The sequence below is a fragment of the Temnothorax longispinosus genome, chromosome 1, assembly GCF_030848805.1.
Source record: "Temnothorax longispinosus isolate EJ_2023e chromosome 1, Tlon_JGU_v1, whole genome shotgun sequence".
In the NCBI taxonomy this organism is placed as follows: Eukaryota; Metazoa; Arthropoda; class Insecta; order Hymenoptera; family Formicidae; genus Temnothorax; species Temnothorax longispinosus.
In genome coordinates, this window is record NC_092358.1 from 26,641,720 (window position 1) to 26,661,725 (window position 20,006).

Here is a 20,006-nt window from a genome sequence, read left to right on the forward strand (position 1 = left end):
GGTCTCATTTCTTCGAAATATTTGCCGCGTTGCGAAATATAAACGTAACCACGTGAAATATTCTCTATTCTTCAATTTCGAATTGATTGTCAGCATGCGATTGATATATAACGCGGCTTCCCGTTCCTCGGAAGACGCCACCCGGCGATTTGCATATTATTCCGCGTTATCGATCACGGAACGGCAGGCGAGTCGCATTTAAACCGAAAGCTCAGAGCGCGATGCGGAATACACCTCGAATGCAAAGACGGAGATAAGTATCGCGCCCGTAAGTGCCCTGGACCGGTTTACATTTCCCATTCTCTATTTCGCTTCGATTTCCATTCCGAGTGAATCAATCGCGCGAGATACTATCGACGATCCGAAAAGTTAGATACGCTTACGAATATGAGCTATAGTGATCGCTTAGTAACTGCGAAATACAATGGCGTTTGATGTCTCCTATAGCAAACTTGACGCGACCGCCTTTCAATGGGTAATGCGACGACAAACGGAGCAGTGGCTTTCGTTACGCCAGTGACAACACGGTGCTCTTGGCGCTTTGTCGCAAAAACATCAAACCGGACAAGGCCGCACATGCAGTGTATTATGAAATAAACGCACGCTAAATATTTTATTGCTTGCGCTTTAATTTAATTGCGATAAATGATTTATTGTGTAGCTTGCATTTTATTTCGTATAGATTTATTAATTGTCTAGAATAACGGTAATTTCGTCTAATAAGTAACTGAGAGAAAAAGTATTTTTATAGAATAAAAATATTGTTACCTGAGATATTCTTAATTTTGATGAGCGAAATTTATTTCAGCTTAGGTACTTGAATACATGTTACTATATATTATTACTAACCAATTTTAACTGTTAAATTGAGAATTATTTGAGCCTTTCTTTAATGGGAATTTAATTAATTACTTTATTTATAAACAATTATTGAATTTTTTATTTAAAAAGAAAATTTATCTTTGTTTCGCGGAAAAAATTTAGCTAAATTTAGTCGTAAAATATGGATAACCAATATTTTTTACAGCTAGAGCTATATTTTTTGCAGCGAGAGCTATAGTTTAGCAATATAGTAGCAAAACCTTCTCGCTGCAAAAAATGTTACTCTCGTTGCAAAAAATGTTGGTTATCCATATATTACGATTATTTTAGCTATAGTAGCTAATCTTTTTTTCCGTGTTTGATTGAGAAAATTAAAAAGCAAATAACAATACAGTAATTATAACAAATACTTTTGAGCTTAAGTCTTCTTTGTTCATCTATCTTAAAATAAAGAGAGAAAGAAATGTGACTGACGCAACATGCAATTCAATATTTTCGGGTCGGAACTGCCTCCTCAATTTACGACTTCGATCCCTTCGGTAGACTGTTATTCTTTTTCGCCCTCTTATCGCTCTTACCTCTCTCAAGCTTGTAATAACCGAAAACCATATAATCACGATTTCGCACTTTGCTATCGGTGGCATGCGTCACTCCGTATTATAGGACAGTAGATAAGTTCTCTTATTTCCGACAACGACATCACAGGCCCATTACGAGCGTCGAAGGACCCTTAATCTTATCCGTAATTGCAATAGCACGGTCGACGACTTCCCATAAACATATATATACACGGACACATAAAACGCGGAGGGTATATCGTTTCTTTTCAGAGCTGCGACTTTTATCATATATTTCAGAAATATATCAATATGGCGGGACGTGGTCGGGAATTCTCGATAAGCGATATGAACTCGGAGATAGGCATGATGGATCTACGTTCTTGTAAATTTTCGAAGGAGTTAATCGCTGCGAAGTTTCTATATAGTCACTTCAAATATAGTTTGAAGATAAGCGTTCTCTGCAGATTTGATAACCTTTAGATACCAGTGCTTTGAAAGACTTAAGAGTTTGAAGATTTCTCTCTCTCTCTTTCTCTCTCTCGAAAATTTATAACAAAGCACTCGCGGAATATTTTAAGAATATATATATACTTCAAGATGCCTCAAAATATAATAACAAAATTTATGCAAATTTTATGTAAGTTAACAACACAGATTAAATTTGCATTTAAAAATAATGAGTAATTTTTATGCAACTATTTGAATTTTAATGAATTTAGAGTAGATATTCCATGCTACTGTTTATATTATAATAACATTCCGCAATCTGGATTTACTCTACGGTTAATTTCAGCATACGAAAAAGGTATTTAATCTTGCAAATTCTGCATAATTCTACATTTCATTCGGTTTTTAATCCTACTTAACCCAATTCGTAGAGTAAAGCATTAAGAGCCACAATAACCCTCTCAGTTTGTGGTACGCAACACACGCTGGTTGTCTCGTAAAGATAAATCAAGTATTTCAAGATGCGAAAGCTGCGGTTGTTTTGAGTACAAAGAAGAAAAGATTTATTTAACTTCCCGTGAAGAAACTTCATGTAAATTTTCAACTGTGAGGATTATTTCCTGAGATTCGCACATTAAAACCTCATAACTTATATATATATATATATATATATATATATATAAGTTAAGACCTTTAAACTTCTGTAGTTCGTAATATTCTTCGAGCGATATGGAACGGAGTAAGTGAGTTTACGATTACACGGAACAACATAGGTCGGATATCAAACGTCGATGACACTCCGCCGATCGATAGCTGCGAGGTGAAGTATAAGCTCTTTACAACAGAACGCCGAAGGATCAAGAAGGATGAAATCCCGGATTTTCAGAAAGCTATGGAGAGGAACGGAGAGAGAGTGCGCCCTGCGTGTGCTCAACCACCGCCGACGCCGCGCTACCGTCGTTAAATCTACCGTCGTGGGTTGTAGTTTCCACTGTGCAAAGTATCTGCCGCATTGAGAGAGAATGCATGGGCTTTATGGGTTTCGCGGATGGAGGCCCGCCTGCTTTACAGCTCGCGATTATGATCAGCTCGTTTACTACTTGTTGAGCAACAATTTCGTTCGCCTAACACCCGCCGCCGTGGAGTAGATAACTTCACGCAGCCGTTCGTTAACTATTTCCTATACTGCATTATTAACTATACGCCGCGCTGCAAGAAGGAAGTTCCTGGCGCACGCCGGTCGGCGAAATAGAGTATCTTGTGCGTTATATTGTCTTACGAGAGGAATGGTTTGTTAGTGTCGTGTGAGGTTTTTACGTTTCAGAATATTCATGTCTAAAATATAATTATGACGACATTTTCTGTCCGGCGTCTTTTAACCCGGCAGTAAAGTCCGCTAGTAAATAAAATATAATTTATGAACCCTTTTGAAACACTTAGAATGCATATTTCTAACAAAGGCCGGTTTTTACGGCCAGAACGCGCCGCATATAATATACGCGAGAGGTCGCGTAATAGTTGATTTATCGCTTTCAGAATGACCGAGCGCTACCCACGTGGCACGTTTGCTGTTCGTTAATTACGAATTTTTAGTATCGTAAGAATTAATGGAAACGCTGGACGAAGTAATTATCTGCAGTTACCGCTTGTTGGACAGCAAAGCGTTTGGCTTCCGGTGCAGTTACCGCGATAACTTCTTGAATTTCTCAGGCCATTAGCTATCCCGTTAGCAGGCTATTAATTTGCGTGACACGCTAAATTAGGAGATCCGCGCGGGATCCAGTTTAGAAACTCCGATACAAAGTGGAACGTAGCTGAATCTATTTCGCCTATCCCGGGGATGCACAATTGCGCGCTTGTCCGCGAAGCCTTTGAATATTTTAAATCTCTTTTCATTTAAGCCGAGCTTAATTGACTCGGGAATGGAAATCAACGATACGCTGAAATCGCGGCGGGAGCTTTATCTTGCGCTGACCTTAATAGGATATATCGTACCGGGTAGCTCGTATTTAGCGATACGAGGTCGACGGTTACCTTTGTACGACCTCCGTTCGCGATAAGGGGTACCCGATGTTGCTCCGAAATACATAACCGCTCTTCAGATAAGCATTCCTCTTCCGGGTATGACATAGCGTTATCGTTGGATGCATCGAAGTTAGTTACTCGATGGCACATTGTTGCCTCCGAGGGATAATGACGGTCACACACGGTTTTTTTTGCTCGTTAAACGCTTTAAATTCGCGTTGGCCGTAGCGACGCGATGTTATTTTTTTCATTAAGACCTATTTTCATTTGTGTACATTGTTAAACGTGTACAAGATGTCTTACATCTACCGCGTTATATTTCAATGAAAGGTCATACGGCCAACTTAGAGTCGGTACCTCTTCGGTGAAAATAGAGAGAATCAAGAGCGGGATCACTTATTGCTTTCCAAGCTTTCTCCTGCTTTAGTATTTATTGACTGAACTACTATTATTATTATTACCACAATAGGTATAGATTTATTGCTGTAGAAATAAGAAACGTATTTTTCAAATCTCTTTTCTTCGAAATTTTAAAAATTCCACTCGCGTTTTTAAATTTGCGTCGTTCTACAAATCGTATACGCTAAATGGTCTTTTTCAAAAACGTATGTCGCCGTCTCTGCGAGTCCCTTAGAAGTGCACAAAATGACGTAATGTCCGAAGAACAGACTTCCGCCGTCTCTCCAGGGAAATACGAAGCAGGGTCCTTGTAGCACGGACCTACGTCACTCCTCGGCTTCTCGACTTTTTTCCTGACCCGTGTCACGTGCCGCTCGTTGGAAAGTTTTCCGTATTCTCTCCCCGCTTGATACGACGCGGAACAACCTTTTCGCGTATGCAGGCCAGTCTCGCCCGCTGGAAAATGTCTCCCTCGGAATGGCTTAATTACCAGATGGCTTTGGTCTTTATATCTGTGAAATACGATTATTAACAAATATGGTTGGTCTTTAATTCCCGCAAAATCCTTCTAGGTACTTGGAATCTCTCTGAATTTCCTTTTGCTTTACAGCAATTAGTGCTTGAATTACCTGTGCTTAGTAGTGTTTGTAGTATTTTATCAGCAAATAAAAATGAACAACACCTGGAACAACAGGCTTTTTTCCTTCTCTTATATGACATACGCGTCTTATGACATATGATAATATGTCATGTAATAAATGATAAATAAGCATATATTAATGCATTAGTTGAAACATTTTGCATGAAAAATTTCCAGATATATCGTTCTCCGAACGGATCTTTAAATATTCAAAACGGCTTAATTCATCCCTGACCAGAATTTCTCTTGCAAATCTTCTTTTGATAACAAAAAGACTTAATAGTTCAATCTTCATTTAAATTCATTCCACGAACTATATAACCTGGCCGCATGATTTAATATCGAAATCCCTCGATTTTTGAATAGCCGATATCTTAAGTCCCAGTTATTTCCTTCTTCAAATATTAGGTCGTTGGATATGAAACGTCAGATTTTGAAAGTTTGATCTTTGTAAAACGTTCTTACGCGGGGCAAATACTTTCTGGTAATAGATCACTGTGTGTCACAAGCGTGAAAATTTTCAAGCTCGTTGAATTTCATCGAAACGAAATTGAAAAGGTGAATAAGATCCTGAGGGAAAATTTGAAGAATAGATAGTTACGGTGTTATTTTATTGCTTAAACTTCGCGTAAGTAACTTTATGTGGGGGTTACCTAATTAGCGTAACTAACGTAACGTAAGTTACTGTAACGAAGAATTGAGTAGTTGAGACTTAATTATTGCAGTATTTAATATCGAAACTTGGCAAATTGCGGAAAGACGACGCGCGATTAAGTTCCGAACGGAGAAATATCGCTCCACTTTTCGTCAAGCGGGTGTCGCGCGTCCATCAACGTGATCCTCCGTCTTCTCAATTTCCTGGAATTATCCGGGGATCGTAAACTTAAAACCGCTGTTTCACGTGCACCATTGTAATGCCTTTAACACCGAAACAATGACCACTGGACGAAATGCGCTCCGAATACAGGCTCCATCGAGAGAGCCTTCAGTGATTCCGCCGAAAGTAGTGAGTGCGGGTTGACCTTAATCGTCTCTCTATGGAACGTGTGTATGTCTGTGTGTTAGGAAAGCGGATGATTATGGCCGACAGCATTCCATAGAACACTAGGGTGGAGTTTTACCTTCTTAAGGGAGCAACAGAGATCACTGAAATTGAGCGCACACGCGCAGACAATGCAGGGGGAGATCATAACCCCCGTATTGTCTGCGTGCCTCGAATTTTCTTTCGTTTTTACTTGCTTTGGATAAAGTGACGCGACAACTATGGTGAGTTATACGAAAGGTGTGAAATAACAAATATCTATGACGAATAAACATTTATTTTGGATTTCTAATCAAATTAATTAATTTAAAAAAATTTATGACAAGAAATAGATCGAGGATATTTTTTTAACATGAGATGTATTTTTGTAACTTAACATTATTATCTTATAAATATAATACTTTTATTTTTACATATTACTTTCCGTATAACCATCGTGTGCTTTAATTAAAACATCTTGCGTTCATAAATCTATTTTATATCATTCTTATACTTATATTCTTATAATTTCTATATAATTCACTTTTATTACATTTCTCACCATCAATTTTCTGAAAATCATAAACACAATATTTTTTAAGGCTTAAAATTTTATACATAGTCGAAATATGTTACGCGAAACTGTCACATTTAGCTGTAAAATGTGTGGAGATGACACAGGCCATAGTTTTCCCGTCCTGGCCGGGTCGCGTGACATTTTATATTCGTAGAAGAAAGGCGAGAACGGGAGGAAAAGGCGCACAGCGCGGTAGGTCAGTTATGACGCCAGATTTCAGTAAGGCCGAAAAAATGAGCTGGCGTCTCTCGGGTTTTCCGCCACTTCTCTTCGCGGAGACTTCTCCCTCGTCATCTCACACGGCACTCATTTGTCTTGCCCTCGTAACCGACACTTTTGTCTCTATATCCTCTCTCGAGTGCGACGCGTTCCGCGCCGCGGCCCGCGATACGACAAATGAAGAGCAATGCGTGTGAAACATCACGCGTTTCCAGGATCGTTCTCACGAGGCGATGTCCGTATCATCCGACGCGCGGCTCGACGAATTTCCCTCGAGAAATTGGCAGCAAAATTGAGAACTTCTTTCGTCGGCTATTGCCGGGTTTCTGGCATTCGCGTTTCGTACACCCTCGTATCCCCGCGGCTTACATCGGTGTTGTTCAATTAGTGTCTGGCTACACCGCGAGTTTCCCAGTACCGATCTCGCTTAGACTCCCCGAGAAGATCCGCCGGAAATTAGATTTTCGACAGCTTCAACTGCCTGAAAAATAAGATTACCTCGAGTGGACGAATTAAATTTAATTTCGGTCCTTCAAATAGAAATAAGTATAAACACTCTTGTTCTAGAGACGTGCGCTATATTGCGCCAAGAAATAATTCTAATTGTATTTTGATGTTCGTGAGTCATGATTGATAGCATAACCGGAAAATCAATACGTGTGTACGTTTATGAATGCTTCATTAACTTTTTACGAACTGCTCCATGTCGATAAGCACTACTGCGTATTAAAATTGAATCGTATATCGACGTAGACATTAAGATACGTGCTTAACTATTTTAATAAAATATAACGTTACAGCTGTTTTACATTTCGTTTTCGATTGAATGATAAACATTTAATAATTACATGGGAAACTTCCAATATTTTTATACAAGCAACTCGGTATATTAATAATAATAAAACACATTAATGTCATGTAAACCATCGCACGGTGATAAAACTAATAATACGAAAAGAATAAAATATTTTTGCGGTCTTATCGTCTTCAGCGGAAATTATAAATTCGTTGATAAGCCGGTTTCAGGTTGCAGACCGTAACAGCTGATGATAGGTTTATTTATCATTAATATTCATGCGGAATAATTATATATAAATTATAACTTGGAAATTCACAGTTTAGATCTACAGGATGTAGGTTACTACGTGAAAGTTCGCGAGTTGAGAATTTCAAGTTTAGAGAGATTAGGGACGAGAGTGTGTTAAGATTGAAATCACGAGTTGAGAGTCAAGTTTACTATGTACATCAGAGTTTAGGAACGCATAACAGCCGCAATAATTCGAGAGCTTTCGATTGCTATATTAGAGAGCAATAATTGAATCTTTTGCAATAATACGAAATAAATCTTTCGTATACAAAAATCGTAAGGAATATGTACATTTCTGACTGATCGTCTAGCATCTAATCGTATAGTTTTCGATGAATAAAAAGAAGCGAATATACCTATGTATTTTTTTATGCGCCGCGTTTTCGTCGTCCTTTAATTCGTCCGCCGTGTTGGTCATCGCAAGTGCCAGCGTTTATTAGGCTCACGCGCGCATATATCGAATGCACCCCGACGGGATACGCCGGCATTGCACTCGGGGGAAATACCCCAGTTTTCAGCTGCATCCCCGGCGCGTTGTCTTTGTATTCGGTCGTGTTCTCGTGTCGGCCAAATTGATGTCGTAATTGCGGACACTTCATCAATTTTTTATGCGCTTCCAGTCTCGCCCGAATGGGATTGGAGCGGGATTAGAAGCGGGACGCGCGCGCGCGCGCTTGCCCGTAAATTCGGCCACGCTCATCCCCGAGCGGCACCGAAAGATCGCTGCGCGGCAGATTTTTCGACGCGGAAAACCTTATCCTTGGTTTTTTCGCGTTGAAAATCCCTCGAATGGACGACGTTCTCTTCGATTCCCCGAAGAGAAGGATGATTTTCACGAAAATTGTCACTGGCATGCGGGCGCGAGAGAAATGTGACTTTTTCCATGAAAATTTACACAAGTTTGCTGTCTTTCCTTGCACAGTCGTGACCTTGCAGCGTAGAACGCAGAAATTCTGTATTTTAAAGATGAGGATGAAATGTTTACGATCGCGGCCTGTTCGCGCTTTGATTTACCGTCGAGCTTTTAACAAATTTATCGTTACTTATTTTTTTCATAACGCGCTCTTGTCAACTTGCAACCTTTGAAATTTACGGCTACTTTCAAACCCGGCGCTTCACTTCGTCATCTACGACGTTTACGATGCATTAATGAATGCTCCGTCCCACCGTGCACATTTGTTTTCTCTCCCCGTCTAATTAATACGCGACATCGCCGCGGCGTTTCTGTCTTTCGCGGTTGGCGTGTCGTCGGTCTTTGAGGTGGCTTTCGTTCCCGGTTACAAAGCGAGCATTATGCCTGGAACCATCTGGCATCGAGGAGGCGAAAGAGAGCCGACGTAGAATATTTATCAACAACCCGGAAAGAGAGAGCGGCTCGCGGGGAAATATCTCCCCGCTGGAGAAATGTCATTATAAATCACCGGTCTGCTTTTCCGAGCTGATTGTGTTTTATAAACGAGAAGGCGGAGATTAGTCGTATTAACACGACCGGAGATACATGGGAATGCCGATGAATTAAATAAGACGGTACGGCACGCTCCTCCACCCCCGTGCGCGCACGCTGATTGATGCCCTCCGACGAAGCAAATCTATTATTACTGCCTGACCTGCTCAAGAACGAGGATTAAACCCCTTAGCTCTCCTACCAATAAACTGCATTGTCATTCGACCCGAGAACGGGAACGCGGGACTCGTCTATAGACTCCCCCAAGCGAGTAATTCTTGTCTGTACTCGTTGTCTTGTAAATGCAAGTTGGATTATCCCCTATAGTCGATTCTTATCATTTATTAGATGCTGATCTAAGAAAAGTTCCTGTAAAATAGTAACATGCATGTTTTATTATTTTTTCAAGACGTCCACTGTCATGTCGAACACGAGGCTGATTTGTTTCGTTTCTGTTTTATTTATATAATCCGCTATCCATATCCCGTTTCATAATATATCAACTGGCCAGAAAAAACAAAAGTGTCAAGTCAAAACTTATACTCGTATACGCAACAATCAATCTTATAAGAATTTCAACTTTTTATTTCAATTTTTTTTCTTAGTTAAACTATATAAATAACTTCATTCAAGCAAGTTTTCTTCGTTTAATGCAATATAATCTCATTTCTAAGTCCGTGTAAAGGCTCTGGTAACAATCAAAGAGAGTGTGGAACGTTTATTTTTAAAAATTTGATATCATAAATAAAGGAATTAACCTTTGTGCACCGTCAACAGCGCTTGGCTCTTACTTAGCCCGTTCCACGCTCTCTTTGCTCATTTCTAAGATTATAGATTGTTGCGTATAAAAGTCTTTATCTTTATTTGGCGCTTCTTTTTTTTCTGTACAGTTTGCGAAGATTACGATTTTTGTCACGATCTTTATAGAATCTCTTTATTCCGTAATACACAATATACCTTTAATCGTTTCTAACATCCTTGGATATTTATTCCGACGGTGCTAGAACGATCCTCCTTCACGCCTGACGTTTTTCCGTCGCGAGAACACGCGGCAGATAAGCTTCGGTAAATCACGTTTTCACGCGGCTCAATGCACTCCGTCCGGGCGAATGCATCTTCGCGGAACAAAGAGATTACGTGCTTTCCTTATCGCGATCTCAAGCGGGCGAGGAGGCACGTGCTATCGCTCTCTCTCGCGCGCGCGCGAGCTCCGCTTTGTGCGTCGCGTCCGCAGAAGCGTCCGCTCCTGAATTTATACCGCGGCCGACCCATCCCAAGGATTTCTCCTACCGGCATTGTATCTCGCACGGGCACAAAAGGGGGTCGACGACCCGGATGGGACAACACCCCGGACAATTAGGTTCGAGTGTACGCTCGCCGGTCGCGCGCGCGGTTCTCGAAAAACCGGCGGACCGGCGCGGGCGCGATAGCGGTGGCGGTGTAGGCGACGTGCGCGAATCCTCGCTTCTATTCATAAGCCAATCTGAAATGCAACGGATCATACATATTACATGACGCACGCTGGATACAGCGGCCGACCGGTGCATAAAAATTTATCGGCCGTTCGCGGATACGGTGACAATTTTACATAATCCAGCGTATCTTCCGTTTTTTCATTAAGCTGCGAAACAATTTAATTATCACATCGACCGTCCGATCGTTCCTACGGTTTTCTTTTTCAACCTGCGGACAGCTGTCGCGAGAACTCGAGTCGACGGAAATTGAATTTCCGCTTCTATTTATTGATCTTGATATTTCGTGCTCGCCAGCTTCTGCTGTTTGGGCTTATCCGATTACGCACAGAAATGCGTACGTGTGACGTTTTATATATAGAACTAGATTGATGAGCTTGATTCTTATGACTATAATACAAAGATTTCAAGTCGGACTAATTTATCTTTCTTTGCAGAATTATATGCGGCAACAATAATCGAGACAAAATTCAATAAATTTGAATTTCAAGTAATTGAATTATTTAATTCAGTTACGATCGAATAATTTATATATAAATTTAATTTTACATAAATTTATATATTAATTATATATAAATAAATAATTTATTATAAATTTGGATTATAATCGAGTAGATAAATTATAAATTAGACATTGAAAGATCACAGACTGTTATACTCTGATTATTCAGGCATATCGTAAAATTTATATAATCATTATGGCATGATTGCGCGCCTTGTAGCGGGCGATTGCGCTCACTCGTGGCGAGGCCGACAATCTCATTCGAGCCTTATTCAGACGTCGCGACGCGCGGGCTTGATATCCTCTGTGATATAGCATGACTAATCGCGAGCACGGGATAATACATTGGCGCGTCTCGCGTATTCAGACTGCATTTAAGCGGCGCGACGAACCGCATTTTTCCCGAATAAACAGCGTGACTCACTAGATGCGATTCCACTAGTTGCGTGTTTTCGTCTAGCCGCGCGGGAGATGTGCCGCGCGCGCGGCAAGGAGAACTCGCGCGGAGGGAAGCTACTTTGGCAGCGAGCCACGTCGTGTCATCGCTCGTGCCGCGCAAATTCGAGATTTCCTCGGCTGGCGTCTCGACAGGTAAACACGCGCCCGCTGCTAAACGCTCTCAATTATCGACCATCTTGCAATAAAATGTGTCGCGGCCCGTCCGCACCCCTGCGCGATACTTAACACCTTCTTTGACCGCGTCCCCGGGACTTGACGATTACAGCTTATCGCTAAAAGACGCTCAACTCTACCGTAACCGGCATGATATATGTGTTCCATTCACATTTTTCTTTGTTAAAGTTATTCATTTAGTTTGTAGTATATTCGAAAATCAGCTAAGAAAAATAAATTTAGTCAAGTAGATTAAGCATTATATATATACCGTCTAATGTTGTTACAAATCACGATTTAATTCACGATTAAAGTTAACGTTGTATTAACGTGTAACAAAGTGTTAATCTTCAAACGTTATTTAAACTAATCTCACGATTAAGGATTAAGGATTAAATTAGAGAGTGCTAATTGCATTGTAAATCAGTGCCATCAGCCGAACATGTTGCAATTCTGTTTTCTCTCTAATCTGTCCTACACTCTGCTTCGTGTTACAATGTCTAGTTACCCTAATTCCGAAGTGATTCGTCTCCTGTGCTTGACAAATTCGTAAATCCTAACTAAATCGATCATTATAAATCTTGAGTCGCGTAACTCTTAGTTTCGCATTGAGAATCAGTTCTAAAATTAGATTATTATTTGAGAATAAAGCAAATATACAACAAAAGCATCTATATCTCTAATAGATTCAGAGATTTTACAAAATCTAATATATTTGAATTTTAAATAATCGAATTAATTAATTCAGTCGCGATCCAGCAATGAATAATTTGAATAATTAAATCTGAATTTATTATAATTGAGCAAGGAAATATCAGTGAATAAGCTTTCCGGTTATGCTGCATGAGATGATGTCTGGTGAGGCGAAATAAAATGCGCCAAATGGAAAACAGTCGCTGTAAAATACTGACTTTTTCACCGAGAAAATTTGGTGTTGTCGATGCGTCTATTAGGGTACAACACTCGTGAATGGGCTCAAATGCAGTTTGCCATTTGTCTCATGTTGCTCCCTGACCTCTCGGTTCTCAACCTACCTACGCCACGCAAACTTTCTGTCTGGATCTGTTGCGAGCGTCGTGTGAGGGCGGTCGAACCTTATGTACCGAGCGTTTCGCACACGTTGTTGCGCCGATGGGGATGCCCTGGAGAACGCAACATGTAAACTTCGTTCGATTTGCAGCGCATGATATACGATGTGCATCGATCATGTGCTCGAAATAGGTTAACGGAAATACGGAGGTGCTTCAGAACTATTGCCGCTTCTCTTAACGACAGGTTTTCGTAACGGAGACTGAGAAGAATATGGCGATTGCCCCAATGTTGAGATATCAGGGATTTTCGAAGCGACTAATTAAAGCGCGCGTGTTTAGAACGAAGCAAAAAGGTGCATGGTTTTCATCAATGTCGGCCGTATGATAATATGACGTAGAAGAAAACAGGAGAATTTAATTTAAAAAGTTCGAGGCTGTGAGGCTTGTAAAACGAAGTTTAAATCTATCGTAAATATAATTAATCGTAAGTGCAATTGCGTTGAAAAAAATATTTCTGAATCTGATATTACTTTCTCTTTATTTTGTAAAATAGTAGAGATTCCATATAAACAAAAAAAACGCGCATCGACAAAATATTTTATTTATACATTTATTCTCCTAGATTGACCTAGATCGGATACCTAATGCATTGCGTATAATTTTTTTTTTCTTAATTTGGAACTCGGAGATTTAATTAAAGATTAATATTTAGAAACTCGTATTTAATTAAAGATTAATATCCACGTTTCTTTCGGCTTTTGAGCTCCTTTCGGAGAACTCGCTGAGATGCAATGCACCGTCGCCTAAGTCAACAAAGTGTGAAAATGTTCTCCTAAAATATCTTCTCACGCATCTGTTAAAGTGCATTCCTCTTTTCTGTTGCAGGAAGTGTTGCACACGATCAGTGCACCCAGCGGGCAGGTTCAGCGCATCGTAATCTTTAAGAAAAATGGCGTGCAGGCTATGGTTGAATATCCTTTTCAATACATCTCGCTAGTAGTGCTTTTATTGCATTGGCAATCGCTAACCAGCGGTTTCGTCAATTTTCGTTAACGATTCTCGGAAGGACACTGTATAACTCTCAATTACGTAAATTAACACTTTAAATTCAGTTGCGCTCGCGTTACCGTACTCGCAGTAAATTACAAATGTACCGCTAATGTTCGCCAAGTGTAATACTATTTTACGACTGCAGTTGTTGCAGTTGTTATATATAAAGAATTAACAAGATCAGTATTATTCCTTAAGGCACAGTTCACTGAGAACTCTTTAATTTTCAAAATCGATCAAATATCTTCGCCATCTCATGTTTCGCTGGAAATTCCATTAAAAGTGCAATTTAAATTTATTGAAGAATTTGTCATTGAAATTTTGACAAGCAGCTGGACAAAAGGTGTTAAAATGCGCAAGTGACGTCTTTGAGTCCGACCGTGCCCGAACAATGCCGCCGGGAAACGATTTATTTTACAAGAATGAACTGTCGTGTATTTGCATGAATTTGATTTACACGATAAACTTCAGGGCAAACGGTGCATTGAACACGCGAGTCAAGGGTCACCTTTGGCGAACTCGAAGCTCGCGGGATCAACTCTCCGTCTGACACGCTTTCACGAGCCGGGGAAACTTTGTCAAGACATGCACTGCCATTACGGCGAAATGAAGATTTATAACGGGGATTCGGGCTAACGGGAAGGCTCCCGATTTTTTCGCCGCGAACTCTTTTTTGGGTATTCCGTACGCGAATATGTTTAACGCGCATCTTGAGCTTTACCTCGGGAATAGTGCGCCGTATTTTCGGTGAATCTCCGCCTAGTGGAGATATTCCGGAGTATATTCCGGACTATTACGATCCAAATAATAGTCAAGTCGCGTCCCGCGTGACTATAAATTCGTTAGAACGTTACGTCATGTCGGATTTATACTACGCGAAGGCCACTTTGCGGGAAAACAACATTGTAATGCCGCAGTGAACTCTGTGAGATTTCCGTCTTGTCGGAACGCTACTTTATCGCGTTTTTCTCGTAAAACTTGGTAAACGTTACAACTCATTTAATTTCATTTGCATAATAATTTTTATCTGAAGATATTTTTGTTGTATCTTTTCGAGATCGACTTTTTATTTATAATATTATTAATATATTATTAATATATTTATAATACTATTATTAATTATTAATATTATAATATTATTATTAAACAGATGCATTTTTAAATAAGGAAAAGTGATTCCAAATTTAATTGTCAACTGGTTATTGGCGGATTTTTTATAAATATCGACTTAATTGTATCGAATTAATTTTGAAATTTATATTTTTCAAATATGCTATATATCCTTAACTGATTCGTTCTGATTATTACGTTTGACACGGTGGAATCAGCAACCAGAGCAAAGGAAACGCTACATGGGGCAGACATATACTCCGGCTGCTGCACACTAAAAATCGACTTCGCAAAGGTGAGTAATTATCTTTCGTAATTGCCTTTCTCTTTTGAAAGAAAATTTATGCGAATTTAGATATGTAAATGCTGCGCATCAACGGTAAGGAGGATCGCATTCGCCAACCTTAAAAAACGATATAAAAAAAGGAACCGTTTTTAAAATTCTGTCGTCCAAAAGCATTTTACATAATACTACTCGCGTTAACATTCAAGAAGTTCAGAAACCTATTTGCACCATTTATTTTATGCGACTCGTTATCAACTCTAATTAGCAACACCACGAGAGTGCTCGTAGCATAAAATTCTATCTAATATTTGCAATTTAGCTACGTTTCATGCATATATATAAGTACGCCGATATTATTGATAAAGTTAATTTAAATGCACTCACGTTGCATCTGTAATGATAAATTATATATAACTGCAAGAAACACGAATTATATTAAATTATTATATAGATTTTATCATATTTTCTTTCAACCATAAATTACTTGACAAATGTAAAATTCAATTTTTTTCTTCTTTAAATTTAAAATCAAATCTAAATACACACGAACTTATTAATTAAAATAATGTAGAACGTGACACGAAGAAATTTAATTTGAGATTTAATTTTCAAGTTATTTCGTTAAATATCAAAAAGCTATGACTATTAATGGCTTTCAATCGATTTTCCGTTTTGTAATGCATTCCGAATTTGTCAAAGGGGATATTAACGGGGAAATATCGATTATTCTGTACAAAACATTTTATGAGAAAATTCAATCTATTTAAGATAAATATTCAATTTGTATAGTTACAACTTAATGCAGGACAACTTGTAGAATACACTCACGATATTACATCCGCGTTTAACCGAGCGAATCTTTGTATGTGATCAGCGAAACGTGTATATCTTTCGTGCATGATATTATAATGCTGATATAATAGAACGGTCTGTTTCTATAATTACGCGGCTCTCGTCGACCTCCAGATTGAATCTGAGTCAGCAGAAATTTGAATCGTCGATTTAAGTAACTTATCGTAATCAATGCACCCGACTCTGTCGTAAATCTTGTAATTTAACGCTTGTAACAAACGAGCGCGACACAAGATAGATTAACCGGTTTTTATCTGATTCTACCTACCGCGCGCATTAGCGTGACACGACAAACAGCTGCACTCTTTCACGCCCCTGTCGCGACTTTCACGCGAGAAGAATTAAGCTTCGTTCATACACAATACTACCATTGAATGGACAAACGTTCGTTGCTAAAGTGCCACAAAGAGTATGTGTCCCGAGTAATTTTTGAAAGTATTTATCAAAAACTATACAACCTCGATTAATGTGTCATCGCTTTTATTTTTTTATTTCGTAATTGATTTTTCTAAAACGGAAAGAACGTACGCTTTTTAAAACAGCTTCTTTTTTACTTACGCTCTCGTTAGACGCCGTCAGATGTTATTAGTTTCAGTTTTAAAAAGTCATAATATGTTCCCGCTTTTATGACGATCGCGATGTCAGCTCGCGATAGAGACGGTGAAAGGAACATCCGGCCCATTAAGCTTGTGCGATGATTGCAGGGAGAGGAAAAAGTGGCTCGTGCCGCATAAAAGCACGTCTCTTTGGCGTGAACACGGACTATTATGCCTTATGCCTTAAAAAATACGCGAGCAGCCGAATATTAACGAAGCACAGTATTACGAAATCGCTCGTTAATGAAGACGTAAGCACGCGCGACGCGTCAGATTGCATCGGATATAATTATCCTCTTACGAGTCTCAACAGTCATAATTATCACGCGTATAATCATCACGAAAGATAGATTTATTCGTGCTGATGAAATATTTTGCTTTAGCAGAAAGAAAAGAATTTATTAGAACATCGCGTAGGAATGTTTGCAATTTTTATCGCTTGCTGGCAAAAAGAAGAGTTTCAAGATGCGATAAGTTTAAAACCCATCTTTCTCCTTAGCGAAAATGTGACTTTATGCCACTTTCTTTACCATTGTTTTTACGTTCAATTTCTTCAATAGCATCTTAGTCGCTCCCTTAAGAATATCGGTGTGGTTTCTTCTTGCATAACGAAATCCAATCATAGAATAGCGAAAATAATGATAACGACAATGGTCGGCGATAACATTTTCTCACTCGCCCGAACAGGCAACTCGGAATTACTTCGATTTGCTGTTATCCTTCCCGATATCGTTTCCTTGCCACCGACCGTGCGGGTCATATTGGAAAATGTTAGATATTTATTGACGAAGTCGACTGTACTTTTCGTTCGAATATCACGCACAGCTGCTTCTTCTACAACTTTTGAAGTATATACTTGAAATGGTGAAGTATGGTTAATCGACCGTCCTTGATTTCTTTACAGCGTTGATCCTTATTTGTTTTTGGAAAGGTTAAAGGTAATCGTTTAATACAATACTAGAGCTTAACACAGTAACTGACTACAATTAGATTTTGCTAAAGAGAATCATAATAAATACGTCAGGAGATATCATAATTAAAACAGCACTCGCTAAATCTATATATAATTTAATATAGTGAACTCGAGATACTTTTTTTAATTTTTAAACTAAAAGAAAGAAGAAAGAAATTTGAGAAGCGAGTGATCTAGTTTTAATAAAGCCGGATTAATCCAGAGGCAACCTGTACAATCTGAATAATAAAAAGCGCAAAAGTCTCGCTCGGATGGAGGTGCGTTGCAGAAATGTCGGTAAAAATTTCGGGATGGAAAGTATGCGCATACCAGAGAAGCTCTAGAGACGCTCGCTCTCTAGAGCGACAAGCGAAAATAGAGTCGAAGGCAGAACCCAAAGCTCGAAATTGGATTTCGAGGCGGAGTCTGTCGCAGGAACTTACACACCCCTTATCTCCCTATTGCCAATAGAAAGGCATGCCAAATAGCAGCCTGTGCTTGTTGGAAAGCGCGCGTCGGCTGTCGTGCCACGCATGAGCCGCATGAATCATGCGATGGATCTACGCGCGTGCATCTGCGCGGCGGCGAGGCCGAGGTATCGCAGACGTATCGGATACATCGGAGGAATATTTGAACAAGCTCCCTGCAGTATCATTGCAAATCCTTCTGGATAAATCCTTCTTCAGTGAGCGTCCCTTCGATGCATCCGCATTCTCTATACTGCGAGCTGGGAATTTTTTTCGTAAGAACAAACGTGGATGGAATGACAATGTCGTATCGATTACGACACGGTCTTATTACAGAGATTGCTTGGCGCAGAAGCGGACCCGTGTACGGAAACCCACCCTCGTTTTATAACGTGTCTTTTCGTCTGCAAGTAACATTCTCACATTTCGAACATATGAAGAGTAGCGCGGGCACTATTGCACTTTTTCACAAATTCTTTTTTTTTCCCCGAAGTAACTTGATATTACGACTTTGTTACTTTTGTAATCACCACAAAAAAGAATATTGTGCGCCAATCCGTACTATCCGTATTACAATCAGTGCGCTTCTCTCTCTTTCTCGTTTTTCTTTTTTTTTAATAACTTTTCAAACACAGCTTTTCAATGCGCTGTTTTTAACGTTTCTTTTCCCTCTCTTCAAAATTTGTTGGCTTTGCTCGGAGACGTTATTAGTGATCTCGAAACATTCACGGAATTAGCACGTTCCATCCATTGTTCCATTGTCCCGCCACCTAAGCTTAATTTCTTTCTCTTTTTCTCCCTGAAATTTCTCCGCCTCGGTATTGCTGGCGCTGCAGATGTTGTAAAACGTGCCTTCCCTTTATTCCGTAACGCCTACGTTATCTTCATTCGTTGAGAGAGTACATATTCAAAGTTTCATTATTAAACTTTCGCCACGGATCGGCGAAGAAACGAGGTTGTTTATTGAAGCTGAAATAGCCGATAAAGTCATTCGTTATTTAGACGGGTTATGAGACGGGAGCGACGTAACTGTACCAATTCAATTAACGTTTTTTTTTTTTAGTCGGAGCGTGAAGTCGGATTAATTTAAATGTCACGTCAGTGCTATCTGGCGACGCTCGCGCGTCGACTTCATTTCCGGAACTTTAAACCCGAATTAATTCCCCCTCCGTCGCCATATTATAATTCTCGGGGTGACGATAAGACGGACGCGCGCGCGACGTGCTCGGCGAATCGCCGTGTCGCGGCGAGAGATCTTCATTCGGCGAATATCGTAAAGAACGTCCGACAGATTGACAAAGTTGCTCTACGTGCTGGCTTATCACCTTCGAGAACGCGCGAATTTATCGGACGGGAAGTATCGCCAGGAATTGAAAGTATTTACTCGCCATTGGAGCGACATTAACGACGCTAGCAGCGCGAACACGCACGTCCGACGTGTTTTATGAGACCCTCTAAAATCTAAAAAGAAGAGGTAGAAGAGACGCGCAAAGCGAAAACAAGGTGCCGAGCTCATGTAGAATGTCTCGGGACGATTGCCAGACTCTTAATTCCAGGATTTCTTAATCGAGCCAAAGATCGCTTTTACATTAACAATAATTCGTTCGAATGTGCCATCCTTTTTGTTCATAGCTTTCCATCTCCGACGTTAACTATTCATATTTAAAAATTAACTACATTTTACAAATCGCCCTTTGTCTTAAAAGTAGACGAATGAAATTTTAATTTTAAAGTGTATTTGTTACGCATATCGTTAATGCTAAAACGTGAAAGAGAATAATGTTCCTCTTGATTACATCGTACGAATTCTATTTTTCACTTATTCGTTTTGCATG

The 20,006-nt window shown here is 39.7% G+C and overlaps 1 protein-coding gene across 3 annotated transcripts in view; it reads left to right on the plus strand.

The window, feature by feature from the left end:
• Sm (heterogeneous nuclear ribonucleoprotein L) overlaps positions 1 to 20,006 on the plus strand; it is a 150,235-nt gene that overhangs the window by 42,521 nt on the left and 87,708 nt on the right. For all 3 annotated transcript variants that reach the window (XM_071793248.1, XM_071793238.1, XM_071793257.1), the window contains exons 4-5: positions 13,744 to 13,829; positions 15,217 to 15,313. In XM_071793248.1, coding sequence (XP_071649349.1) covers positions 13,744 to 13,829; positions 15,217 to 15,313 — 183 coding nt within the window. The remainder of the gene's footprint in view (positions 1 to 13,743; positions 13,830 to 15,216; positions 15,314 to 20,006) is intronic.